This window comes from Nerophis ophidion, linkage group LG13 (assembly GCF_033978795.1).
Source record: "Nerophis ophidion isolate RoL-2023_Sa linkage group LG13, RoL_Noph_v1.0, whole genome shotgun sequence".
Classification (NCBI taxonomy): domain Eukaryota; kingdom Metazoa; phylum Chordata; class Actinopteri; order Syngnathiformes; family Syngnathidae; genus Nerophis; species Nerophis ophidion.
This window is the reverse complement of record NC_084623.1, coordinates 13,203,474-13,216,351: the sequence shown is the minus strand read 5'-3', so window position 1 is coordinate 13,216,351 and position 12,878 is coordinate 13,203,474. Positions and strand designations below refer to the sequence as shown.

General features: G+C 41.4%; 1 protein-coding gene across 2 annotated transcripts in view; it reads right to left on the bottom strand.

Annotated features, from left to right (window-relative positions):
• The window catches only part of LOC133564247 (obscurin-like protein 1), a 93,992-nt gene that overhangs the window by 55,380 nt on the left and 25,734 nt on the right, over window positions 1-12,878 (bottom strand). For both annotated transcript variants that reach the window (XM_061918428.1, XM_061918427.1), the window contains one exon: window positions 12,457-12,732. In XM_061918428.1, coding sequence (XP_061774412.1) covers window positions 12,457-12,732 — 276 coding nt within the window. The remainder of the gene's footprint in view (window positions 1-12,456; window positions 12,733-12,878) is intronic.

Sequence of the window (12,878 nt, the reverse complement as noted above, 5' to 3'; positions counted from 1 at the left end):
TGGGTTATTTTTAACTCATGTCTGTCAGTTACAATAAATTTAATATCAAAATGATGGACTGTGCATGTCTTTGTAAGATAGTAAACTTAAAAATCAGGATGGATCAAAGACTTATTTCCCCTTCCGTATCTGCATATGTACTGTAAGTTTCAATGATTAAGTAGAGCAACTGTAAGCAATATTTTGGTAGAAGCAAATGAATTGACAATACTGTGAGTTTGGTTGAAAACATGAACATTTTCTGTTCCAAGATGTTAATATTGCAAGGCCAGTTAAAGTTACAAATCAAAACATCACCTTTTACTTCCACAGTGAACTGGATGTTGTCATCCTTCGACTCACAACAGTACATGCCAGAATCAGCCACCTTGGCAGATGGAATAATTAGACTTCTCAAGTTTTCCTTTGACTGGATGTCTATTCCACTTCGAGGTAAAAGCTGTGTTCCATCTTTGTACCATGTGACTTGTCCACTAGGGTCTGACAGCTCACACTGCAGAGCAATGGGGCAGCCGGCCATGACTGTCTTTGTCTGGTCAGCCGCTGATACAGCTGAAAACTTCTGAAGTGGAACTAAAGAATGGAATGCAAAACGCAGTCAGACTTGAAAAGGGTATTTTTAGTTTCCATTTTTTTCCAGGCATGTTTTTAGGGATGTCAGGTATTGTTTCACCTTTACATGTTTTAATTGTCACCTGCGACTTCACAGGTGACACTAGCACAATTGAACATTTGGTATTTTGAAAAGTAACTCAGCTCCTCATTTGATGCAGTAGATAAAAGGTTGTAAAAAAGGTGCTGTACATAAAGATTCCCACCTAATGTTTAAGTTGATGGTTTGCGCATTGCTTAAGGTCCAAACACTAATACATTAGGACTAACAAAAGTTGGATTATGAAGTTAGTAAATGGGGTGTTATTCGTTATTATTAATGACATAAAAGGAATGTTGCAGCAACCAATTGCTGTTTTTACGATGTTTTTCCCCCAGAAAACCGACAAAGAGTTTACCAATCATTCAAAATGTTGCATTATGCCTAGTATAAGGTACAAAACACTTTTAGCGTGTAATTACACTGCTGGTACGCAAGAGATTAGTACAAGCTTCCAATGCTGGTTATTTGTTATTATTAATGACATAAAAGGAATGTTACAGCAACCAACTGCTGTTTTTACGATGTTTTTCCCCCAGAAAACCGACAAAGAGTTTACCATTCATTCAAAATGTTGCATTATGCCTAGTATAATGTACAAAATGCTTTTAGCATGTAATTTCACTGCTGGTACGCAAGAGATTAGTACAAGCTTCCAATGCTGATGTGCCATGATTACGCGAAGTTATCTGATTATTTATCTGTTAGGAGTTATCAAGTGGGGTAGCAAACCAGTTCAGCATCAATATGTTTTTGGGTTTAGGGCAGTTCATCCAGTGAAAGGTGAACAATCTATTACCCTTTGCTCAAACTACTCATAAGGGAATGTGCAGGAAAGTCAAAAGAGTTTAGGGAAGACTGGGTGTTGTTACAAGCAGGAGGAGTACTTCTGAGCTGGTCCCGTACTTTTCTCATAATCATCCTTACCGAATGAAGTGAAATTCTTGAATTACACACTCGGGCACCAGTTCTTCTTCCATTGCGATTAGTTATTCAATCTGGTGGTCTCTATCTCACCAGGCCTATAACCCTTTCCAGTCATAGGTAAGTCTAAAATATTGTTCATAAAGTCCTGTGATAGCACTTTGGTCTTGTCTATGGTGATGGAGAGGTTTGAATGGAAATTGACCATTTTAAATGGTATGGGTTATTTTTAACTCATGTCTGTCAGTTACAATAAATTTAACATCAAACATATGGACTGTGCATGTTTTGTAAGATAGTAAACTTAAAAATCAGGATGGATTAAAGACTTATTTCCCCTTCCGTATCTGCATATGTACTGTAGGTTTCAATGATTAAGTAGATCAATTGTCCATCCATCCATCCATCATCTTCAGCTTATCCGAGGTCGGGTCGCGGGGGCAGCAGCCTAAGCAGGGAAGCCCAGACTTCCCCATCTCCAGCCACTTCGTCTAGCTCTTCCCGGGGGATCCCGAGGCGTTCCCAGGCCAGCCGGGAGACATAGTCTTCCCAACGTGTCCTGGGTCTTCCCCGTGGCCTCCTACCAGCTGGACGTGCCCTAAACACATCCCTAGGGAGGCGTTCGGGTGGCATCCTGACCAGATGCCCGAACCACCTCATCTGGCTCCTCTCGATGTGGAGGAGCAGCGGCTTTACGTTGAGTTCCTCCCGGATGGCAGAGCTTCTCACCCTATCTCTAAGGGAGAGACCCGCCACCCGGCGGAGGAAACTCATTTCGGCCGCTTGTACCCGTGATCTTATCCTTTCGGTCATGACCCAAAGCTCATGACCATAGGTGAGGATGGGAACGTAGATCGACCGGTAAATTGAGAGCTTTGCCTTCCGGCTCAGCTCCTTCTTCACCACAACGGATCGATACAACGTCCGCATTACTGAAGACGCCGCACCGATCCGCCTGTCGATCTCACGATCCACTCTTCTCCCACTCGTGAACAAGACTCCTAGGTACTTGAACTCCTCCACTTGGGGCAGGGTCTCCTCCCCAACCCGGAGATGGCACTCCACCCTTTTCCGGGCGAGAACCATGGACTCGGACTTGGAGGTGCTGATTCTCATTCCGGTCGCTTCACACTCGGCTGCGAACCGATCCAGTGAGAGCTGAAGATCCCGGCCAGATGAAGCCGTCAGGACTACATCATCTGCAAAAAGCAGAGACCTGATCCCGTGGCCACCAAACCGGAACCCCTCAACGCCTTGGCTGCGCCTAGAAATTCTGTCCATAAAAGTTATGAACAGAATCGGTGACAAAGGACAGCCTTGGCGGAGTCCAACCCTCACTGGAAACGTGTCCGACTTACTGCCAGCAATGCGAACCAAGCTCTGACACTGATCATACAGGGAGCGGACTGCCACAATAAAACAGTCCGATACCCCATACTCTCTGAGCACTCCCCACAGGACTTCCCAAGGGACACGGTCGAATGCCTTCTCCAAGTCCACAAAGCACATGTAGACTGGTTGGGCAAACTCCCATGCACCCTCAAGAACCCTGCCGAGAGTATAGAGCTGGTCCACAGTTCCACGACCAGGACGAAAACCACACTGTTCCTCCTAAATCCGAGGTTCGACTATCCGGCGAAGCCTCCTCTCCAGTACACCTGAATAAACCTTACCGGGAAGGCTGAGGAGTGTGATCCCACGATAGTTGGAACACACCCTCCGGTCCCTCTTCTTAAAGAGAGGGACCACCACCCCGGTCTGCCAATCCAGAGGTACCGCCTCCGATGTCCACGCGATGTTGCAGAGTCTTGTCAACCAAGACAGCCCCACAGCATCCAGAGCCTTAAGGAACTCCGGGCGGATCTCATCCACCCCCGGGGCATTGCCGCCGAGGAGCTTTTTAACTACCTCAGCGACCTCGGCCCCAGAAATAGGAGAGTCCACTACAGATTCCCCAGGCACCGCTTCCTCAAAGAAAGACGTGTTGGTGGGATTGAGGAGGTCTTCGAAGTATTCCCTCCACCGATCCACAACATCCGCAGTCAAAGTCAGCAGAACACCATCCGCACCATACACGGTGTTGATAGTGCACTGCTTCCCCTTCCTGAGGCGCCGTATGGTGGTCCAGAATCGCTTCGAAGCCGTCCGGAAGTCGTTTTCCATGGCTTCCCCGAACTCTTCCCATGTCCGAGTTTTTGCCTCCGCGACCGCTAAAGCTGCACACCGCTTGGCCCGTCGGTACCCGATCAATTATAAGCAATATTTTGGCAGAAGCAAATTAATTGACAATATTGTGAGTTTGGTTGAAAATATGAACATTTTCTGTTCCAAGTAGTTAGTAGTGCAAGGCCAGTTAAAGTTACAAATCAAAACATCACCTTTTACTTCCACAGTGAACTGGATGTCGTCATCCTTCGACTCACAACAGTACATGCCAGAATCAACCACCTTGGCAGATGGAATTATTAGACTTCTCAAGTTTTCCTTTGACTGGATGTCTATTCCACTTCGAGGTAAAAGCTGTGTTCCATCTTTGTACCATGTGACTTGTCCACTGGGGTCTGACAGCTCACACTGCAGAGCAATGGGGCAGCCGGCCATGACTGTCTTTGTCTGGTCAGCCTCTGATACAGCTGAAAACTTCTGAAGTGGAACTAAAGAATGGAATGCAAAACGCAGTTAGATTTGAAAAGGGTATTTTTAGTTTCCATTTTTTTTCAGGCATGATTTTAGGGATGTCAGGTATTGTTTCACCTTTACATGCTTTAATTGTCACCAGTAGTCTTCACCTGTGACATCACAGGTGAAGACTGCTGGTCTGAAAATAAGAAACTAAAAATACATTCAGAGGACAGAATAAACCTATTCGGGTTGATTGGTACCAACTAAATCACTTAAAGCAATTACGAAAAAAAATACTGTTCTACAGGATTAAAATATCCCTATGAACATACAGTAATTGAACTTTTGGCATTTTGAAAACTAACTCAGCTTCTCCTTTGATGCAAGATTCCCACCCTTTGTTTAAGTTGATGCTTTGGGTATTCCTTATGGTCCAAACACTAGTACAGCTAAACTAACACAAGATGGATTATGAAGTTGGTAAATGGGGTATTCTTTGTTATTGACACATAATGAATGTTACAGCAACCACCTGCTGTTTTTACAATGTTTTACCCCAGAAAACTGACAAACAGTTTACCAATCAATCAAAATGTTGCTGAATGCCTAGTAAAAGGTACACAAATACTTTTAGCGTGTAATTACATTGCTGGTACGCAAGACATTAGTACAAGCTTCCAATGCTGGTGTGTCATGATTCCGCTAAATAATGTGATTATTTATCTGTTTGGAGTTATCAAGCGGGGTAGCGAATAACTTCAGCATTAATGTGTCTGTTCCAGGTAGTTATTAGTGCAAGGGTAGTTAAAGTTACAAATCAAAACATCACCTTTTACTTCCACAGTGAACTGGATGTCGTCATCCTTCGACTCACAACAGTATACGCCAGAATCAACCACCTTGGCAGTCGGAATAACTAGATTTCTCAAGTTGTCCTTAGACTGGATGTCTATTCCACCTTGAGGTAGGAGCTGTGTTCCATCTTTATACCATGTGACTTGTCCACTGGGGTCTGACAGCTCACACTGCAGAGCAATGGGGAAGCCTGCCATGACTGCCTTTGTCTGGTCAGCCTCTGATACAGCTGAAAACTTCTGAAGTGGAACTAAAGGATGGAATGCAAAATGCAATTAGATTTGAAAAGGATACGTTTAGTTAAACATTTTTTCCAGACATGATTTTAAGTCTGTCAGGTGGTGTTTTACCTTTATATGTTTGAACTGTCACCTAGAGCAGGGGTAGGGAACCTATGGCTCGCGAGCCTGATGTGGCTCTTTTGATGACTGCATCTGGCTCTCGGATAAATCTGAGCTGACATTGCTTAACACGATAAGTAATGAATAATTCCACTTGTAATCACAGTGTTAAAAATAACGTTCAAAATATAAAACATTCTCCTGCATTTTTAATCCATCCATCCATTTTCTACCGCACCTGTTCAAGAAGTTGCGTTAAAGGTAAGAAGTAATTTATTTATTATTGGTTACTGTGGGGTTTTCCCTCCTGGGGGGTTTTCAGACCACCAAGCACCAACATGAGAGCCTGTTTCAGGGTTACAATATTGTTTTATTTTTCAATTAGTCTCTCAGTTGCTTTCCAACAATTGTCTTTTTCTCTTTCGTTCTCGCTCGCGCTCTAGCTCCAGCCCCAGCCCCAACCCCGTCTCTCCTCCTGGCTGCTGCTTATAATAGAGCGACAGATGATTCGATAAAAAGGCCCAGGTGGGCCATCTACACACCTGTCGCTGATTTCAAGGCCGATCCTGGCAACACTTCGCTTCGCTGCACGCCCGCAGGCCACGCCCCCTCCACATTTAGCTTCAGAATAACAATGTTATTACAAAGAATAAGAGACCTATTATACTCTAAAAATGTTGGTCTTACTTAAAAATGCTCATGTTTAGTTGTGTTCAGTGTCAAAAAAATATTATATGGCTCTTAAGTAAATACATTTTAAAATATTTGGCTTCTTGGCTCTTTCAGTCAAAAAGGTTCCCGACCCCTGACCTAGAGTCTTCATCTGAAGATTGCAGGTGACAGTCAAAACATGTCAAGATTAAACGTCATCTAATATACAGTGAGACATGTCCGGGGGGAAAAGAAACTAAACGTATATTCAATTAGAAGACAGAATTAACCTGTTTGGTTTTACTGGTTTTAACTAAATCACTTACAGCATTAGCAATATCTCTTTGAACATTAATGAACATTTTAGAAACTCACTCAGCTTCTCTTTTATTGCACTTAATACACTTTTGCAAATGAGTACTGTATATAAAGAGTCCCATCCAATGTTTAAGTCGATGTATGACAAAATGTAAATACTTGTGGAAAAACAGCCCAACTATAAAATTGCTTATTGTCCAAACACCAGTACATTTCGACTAAGCCAAGTTGGATTAACAAGTTGGTAAATGGTGTGTTATTTGTTATTTTTAACGAAGTAACATGAATTTTATAGCAACCAGCTGCTGTTTTACAATGTTCCCCCGAGAAAAGCCACGGACAGCTAACCAAACAATCAATATGTTCTCCAAAGCCTAGTAAGAGGTACAACATAATTTTAGCATGTTATTACACTGCTGGTACGCAAGACATTAGTACAAGTTTCATATGGTGGTGTGCCACGATTGCGTTTAGTAGTATGGTTATCTGTTTGGAGTTAGCATGCTATTACAAGTGGGCTAGGGAGATCAGTGCAGTTCATCCAGCAGAAGGTAATCAACCAATTTTGTCTTATTTTTAGATAATTGTTTTCCATTTGTAGTAACCGGATGTCTGCCCCATTGCACAAATTATTTATGAGGGGGTGTGCAAGAAAATCCAAAGAGGTTAAGGAAGACTGGGCATTGTTACAAGCAGGGGAGAATACGGGGCCACAAGAGCAAAAGTCTCAGGAAGAAGTCAAGAAAAAGTCAGCAAAACAAAGCATTGTCCGAAATATTCCAAACCTTGTGATAATAACAAAGCACATTACACATATGCTATCACGATGGAAGTCTATTTGAAGATCGGACTAAAACAATGTGTCACCTTTGGCTTCCACTTGAAACTGCACTGTATCGTCTGTTGTCTTGCAGCCATGAACCTCTGCATCGGACTGTGAGGCCGAATGTAAAGCCACTTCGCTTATGGAACCATCTACCAGCATGTCTTGCCCAGCATGTTCATGTAGTTTTACGCCATCCTTGTCCGAAGTAACTTCCGAATTAGGATTTGATGCTTCACTCCACAGCACTGTGGGCTCGTCAACTTCCACTGACTTCTCCGTTACAGTCGGACATGGTGTCGGCATTGTCACAGCTAGAGCTGGAGATGTTTTGAGGTACATCAAGAGAAGATTGCATCACTATTTTTGAATCAACAAAACAACTGTTTGAAGAAACTCAAAAAGAAATTCAAAATAGATATTGTAATCAAAATATATCGAGAGTTGCAATCAGAAGTTTACATAGCGACGCCATGGGCACGAATGTCATATTAATTACAGACCTAATGACTTATTTGAACCTTTTTTTTTACCAAAGTGAAATATAAGCTGTATAATCATTTGATTATAAAGCGTACATCAGTGCACGTCAACGTGTATGCTCTCGAACCTAAGAACAATGTACCAATTGTCAAGCGTATTAGTGCTAACTTCCTTCTTTGTGGCTCTCAAAGGAGGACTACCTCCAAATTCTTTACGTTCGCTGAAACCGTTGAACCATTTGTGTGTTTCTAAAGATCATCAATCTATTAGAACTAGTTATGCAAAAGATGAAGCAAGCTAACATGAATCTCCTGAAATGGCCTTCTTTAAGCAATGACCTCAAATCTATTGTACGTTCGCAAACTACGCCTAAAAGCTGGGTCCAGGCCAGAAACGTCCGGATGGCTACAAAAAGCATCTAGTTGAAGTAAAACTGGCTAAGGTACATTTAAAATAAAAATGTTGTTTTTGTTGTATAAACACTTGACTCTGGAAAAAATGGTTCAAATAAACATTAAAGGCCAGGCAATGTATATGAGATTCAAACGTATGTATAAACTTTTGAACGCAACTGCATGTAAAGTATTTATTTGTATTTATTCGAGCTTTATTCAATTTGGTTGATCTTTCTCATATTAGGATTTCTGTGTTTGCTCATATTCTCCTCAGATTATCAATTAAATGTTCACATTGGATAATTGTTTTTGTTTCATTTAAGTAAATACTTAAATAATTAAGTGTAGACACTCAAGCTGGCAAAAACTTCATTTTGTAAAGAAGTGCTATTTTTTTTTTGGTAATGATAACCATTTAAATCACCTTCAACAGCCACCTTAATTGCAGCGACACTGTTGAGACTCTCAAATGTCCTTGGTGGATAACACTCTGATGGGACACGGGATGTCTGCTTGGAACAGGTGGAACCTGAAAACTGCCTTGAAGATTTCTTCCCATAGTTTAGTGTGCTGTATATTTGGTCCTTAGCAGTATCTGTATTGCGATGACAATCTCTCTGGACTGTTGTTTCCAGCAAGGATGGATATTGTTTGGTAAACAGAGCTGGTTCTGTTTGCAAGATCTCCTCCGGTTTGACAGATGGTGTTTGGAAATTGGAATGCCCCCTTGATTGCACAAAATCTGGTTGTACAGAGTCATGCAGTTCCGTAAAACATGTAGAGTCAGGTGTATATTTTGTTGTTGCAGAGACAGTTGGTCTATCCAGCTGGCTATTTACCTCTTCAGATTGGTAAAAATCAGTCTGTATCAAGTCCCTTGGTTTGTCTGCGTAGACTGTCATAGTTTGGATGCAATTAAGAAGATTATTTGTCATTATGACTGGCCTTTCTGTGGAATTGCAGAGCTCCTCTGCTTGAACGGTTGTGGAGCTATAACGTTTCTCAGGGTGGGGGATTTTTTCAGACTTACTGAACCTGTCTAATGGAACAGCTGCAGGCTTTAAATCCTTAATAAAATGCCTTGATTTAGGATTTGAAATCGTTTGCTTGTGACCTAATTCTGACAGGACAGCCATCTGTGCTGAGCTATTATGCTCTTCTAATTGGGCAGTTTCAGTCTTGAGCTTATATTCCTTTGATTGAACACATGTTCTCTGTTGAAAACTCCCAACATCTGATGGGGCAACTGGTTGCAAGGAAGCCATAAACTGTTCAGAAATGGGTGTCTCTTCTGGTTCCTGTGTGTGGAAAAATGATTTCTCTCCTTGGGATTCTGTGAGATGTTTAGTTTGGTAGTACATGTCACGTTTCGTGATAGATGGCTTTATTAAGTTGCAGTTAGATGGAGATTTGGTATTTACTGCTTGTTGGTTGTTAAGCTCTTTTTGATCTTTTGTTAAAATCGGGCTGGGGATATTTTCAGGATTTGACAGTGTTGTCTTGTGGCTGGAATGTTCTTCATATGTCCTGGTATCTCCACTCTTGTTGAAAATGCCGGACTTGGACTTTGGGAAAAGGCAGTCCTCAAAACAAGCTCCTTCCTTCTGCTCTTGTTCAGAGGCAAACCTTGGCAGTGTAGCTATAAGCAGAAAGGTTTTCAGTGGTTGTTGGTCTCAGTGTTTCTTCTCATAACACAATTTCATTGACATCATTGTGTGGGTTAGGATGAAGTTAAGCTGCAATCCATTGCAAAGACAAACAAGATGGTCGACCAGCTTTGGTCTGAAATCAAACTTATAGTTCCCCCTTATAGACTATAGCATTAACATTTACACAAAACACTGATACTTACTTATATATTTGAAGAAGTATATTGCATTCCTTTATAAGAGTTTGTTGTCATTGCAACAGGATAAAAGTTTGTGGCTGTAAGATGAATGAGAGGCTCTGGCGATGTATAACACATGGAATGAGCTCAAAGATTGTAAGCAGCATTTTGAGAGCAAATATGTTTGTTACAGTTAATAAAGTAATGAAAAACACAACATACAGTACAACAGATGTTAGTTGAGGCAACTACTCAACCACTAAACACCCGCACACTTGTTCAAGAGCACAAACTGCACAAAGTAATATGAAACCAGAAAGGACAAGATGGCGAAAAGCAATTTTCATCAAATCGTGTGCTTCAGATTGATGAACCAACCAACCAACTAACAACTATTGTTAATGGCGTATATGGGTTGGGTTAACATGGATGACTGATGATGAGATACATAAAATCACCTTTGACATCCGCAGTGATTTGGACTGATGCGTCAGAAACCTCATCAATTTCATCCCCATAGTGACACTGCTTTGCTGTTTGGACAAAGCCAAAGAGAAAACAATGAGCTTGGTCATATCCTGTGACGCAAAGACAAAATACTTCAATTGTAAACTTGCACGTAAGATGAGTAAAAACACCTTTTGTTTCCTCATTTAACGGAGCGCCAGATGTTTCACAGCTAAAACTTGCATCACCAGGCAAGTCAAATATGACTGGAGATGGAAAGACTTGGACGCTGCTCTTAGGTTCGGAAATCGTATCCATTTTTGCGTGGACTGGGGTTCCGTCTTTGTACCAACAAGCTTTGGCAATGGGATCGGAAATCTCAAATTGTTGAACAATTGGGCAAGGCACTTCAGTAGACTCAGCTCTCTGGACATCTAGGCCATTTGTCACAGCTGGAACTATGGACAATCATTTTGGAGTGGAGTATTATAATTTCAAGTCATTGCGGTGTTCTGATATCAGTTTTGGATAACAATAACAAACAAGAAGCAACTAACACAGGAAAAAGCTGCTTGATATTGGGTCAAACGACACATACAAAAAGAGAAGAGATAAATAAATCACCTTGATTGTTTACAACTAATGGAGCAACATCATCTGCTGTTGCAAGATAGTATGATCCAGAATTTGAAGGATGAGTTGGTTCAATGACAAGAGTCTTCTTGTTGGCTTCTTGTTCCAAACTTAAGTTTGTCACTTCAGCCTTCTGCAGTGACACCTGCCCAACAGGGTTTGAAATCTCAAACGATTGCTCACTGGGACAAGGTGCCTCAAGTGATTGTGTCTCCATACACTTCGGTGAGGGTGACACTGGCACCGTTGGAGCTAAAGGCAATAATTCAAATTATAAATGTGGATAAACAGTACAGGTCCTTACTCTGATCAACTCTGCTCAACTGTCTGTAAAAAAACGTCTTTGGATATAGATTAGTAAAACAATACATTATCAAAATGTTACAAAAACAAGGAAGACACAGACCGATACATTAAATGTTAGTTGGTCCTAGTTTAAAGACAGTCTGCCAAATTGCTCTAGGATTTAGATATTCATTTATAATCACCTCGAATATCCACATTGACAGGGAGAGGGTCATCACAGTTGTACTGCTCTGAATGCCCAAGTTCTGCAGGGACAATGAGTTGGCCTAATGTGCCATTAGTTGGTATGTCCAACTCTTCATGTGGGAAGAGCTGTATGCCATCTGTACAGCATTGTGCAGGAAAAGTGGAGTCTGCAATCTCACTTTCCAGCCCCAAAGGTTCGCCCATTTTGAAGGACTTGGTTCTCTCAACGTCAACATCAGTGCATGACATCACTGGCACGGCTAGCATTAGAGATTCAGAAATCTAAATCAATACCTTCACAAAGAAACTACTAAGAAGAGTATGAAGTTGCTGTCAAGTCATACATTTATATGTTATGCCATTTGGTATTGTTTTTTGCTTAACAACATAATAGGTGTTTGAGTTCAAGGGATGTCATGCAGTTGCGTACTACACATAAAAGAAAGGGTGAGGTTCAAACATTTGGGCAAAAGAAAAGAGGTCACCTTTTATCTCCACTTGAAAGTCCGTGGTGTCATCTTTGGTTGTACGTCGATACGCACCAGAGTGGCCCAGCTCTGTAGACTGAACAACTAATGTCTTTGTGTTTTCTTCTGAAGAGATTTCTAAATCTGAGTCTGCAATGAGTTGGGTTTCATCCTTGAACCAGCAAACAGGATCAGAAACCTCACACTGGAGTACAACAGGACTCCTTGCTTCAGTCTGTTTTGTCTTCATCTCTTCAGCAATTGTGCAGAACTTCACAGGTGGAGCTACAGATATAGTTAAACCAATATCTAATGTCAAACTTATGTAAACATCAAGACCACTGTAAATTAATGTTAGCAATTAGTTCAACTTAAAAACTTACACTCAATCAAGTAATACTTAATGCAGAAACTGGTTACAGTTAAGCAACAGCTTCCAATACTAGTGTTGTGAGAGTTAGGTGCTTTGCATATTAAATATAGGATGCATTGAAAAAAATACGGCCAAAAGTAAAAAGAAATCACCTTTGATGTTCAGACTGAATGTGACAGCGTCACCCTTTGTCTTGCAGCAGTACAACCCCGTGTGGTAAAAGTCCGCTGATGGAATAACCAACTTCCTCACCAAGCCATCGGTTTGAATATCTACTCCACTTTGAGGAAAGATCTTTGCCCCATCTTTGTACCAGTGCACCTGGGCATCCTGGTCTGACAGCTCACATTGTAAAATAATAGGGCTGCCGGCGTAGATGGTTTTGTTCCTCTCGGCTTCAGGAATTGCTGAAAACCTCCCAGATGGAGCTACGGATATTTGAATAATTTCAACTTTTTAGGGTTAAATAAGACAGTAATTTATATTTCAAAAGAGGAATACTGCAATTCATTTTCCATTTAAGCCGTTTAAAAATACATTTGCTGCAACACTAAGACATAAGAACGTCTCAAAC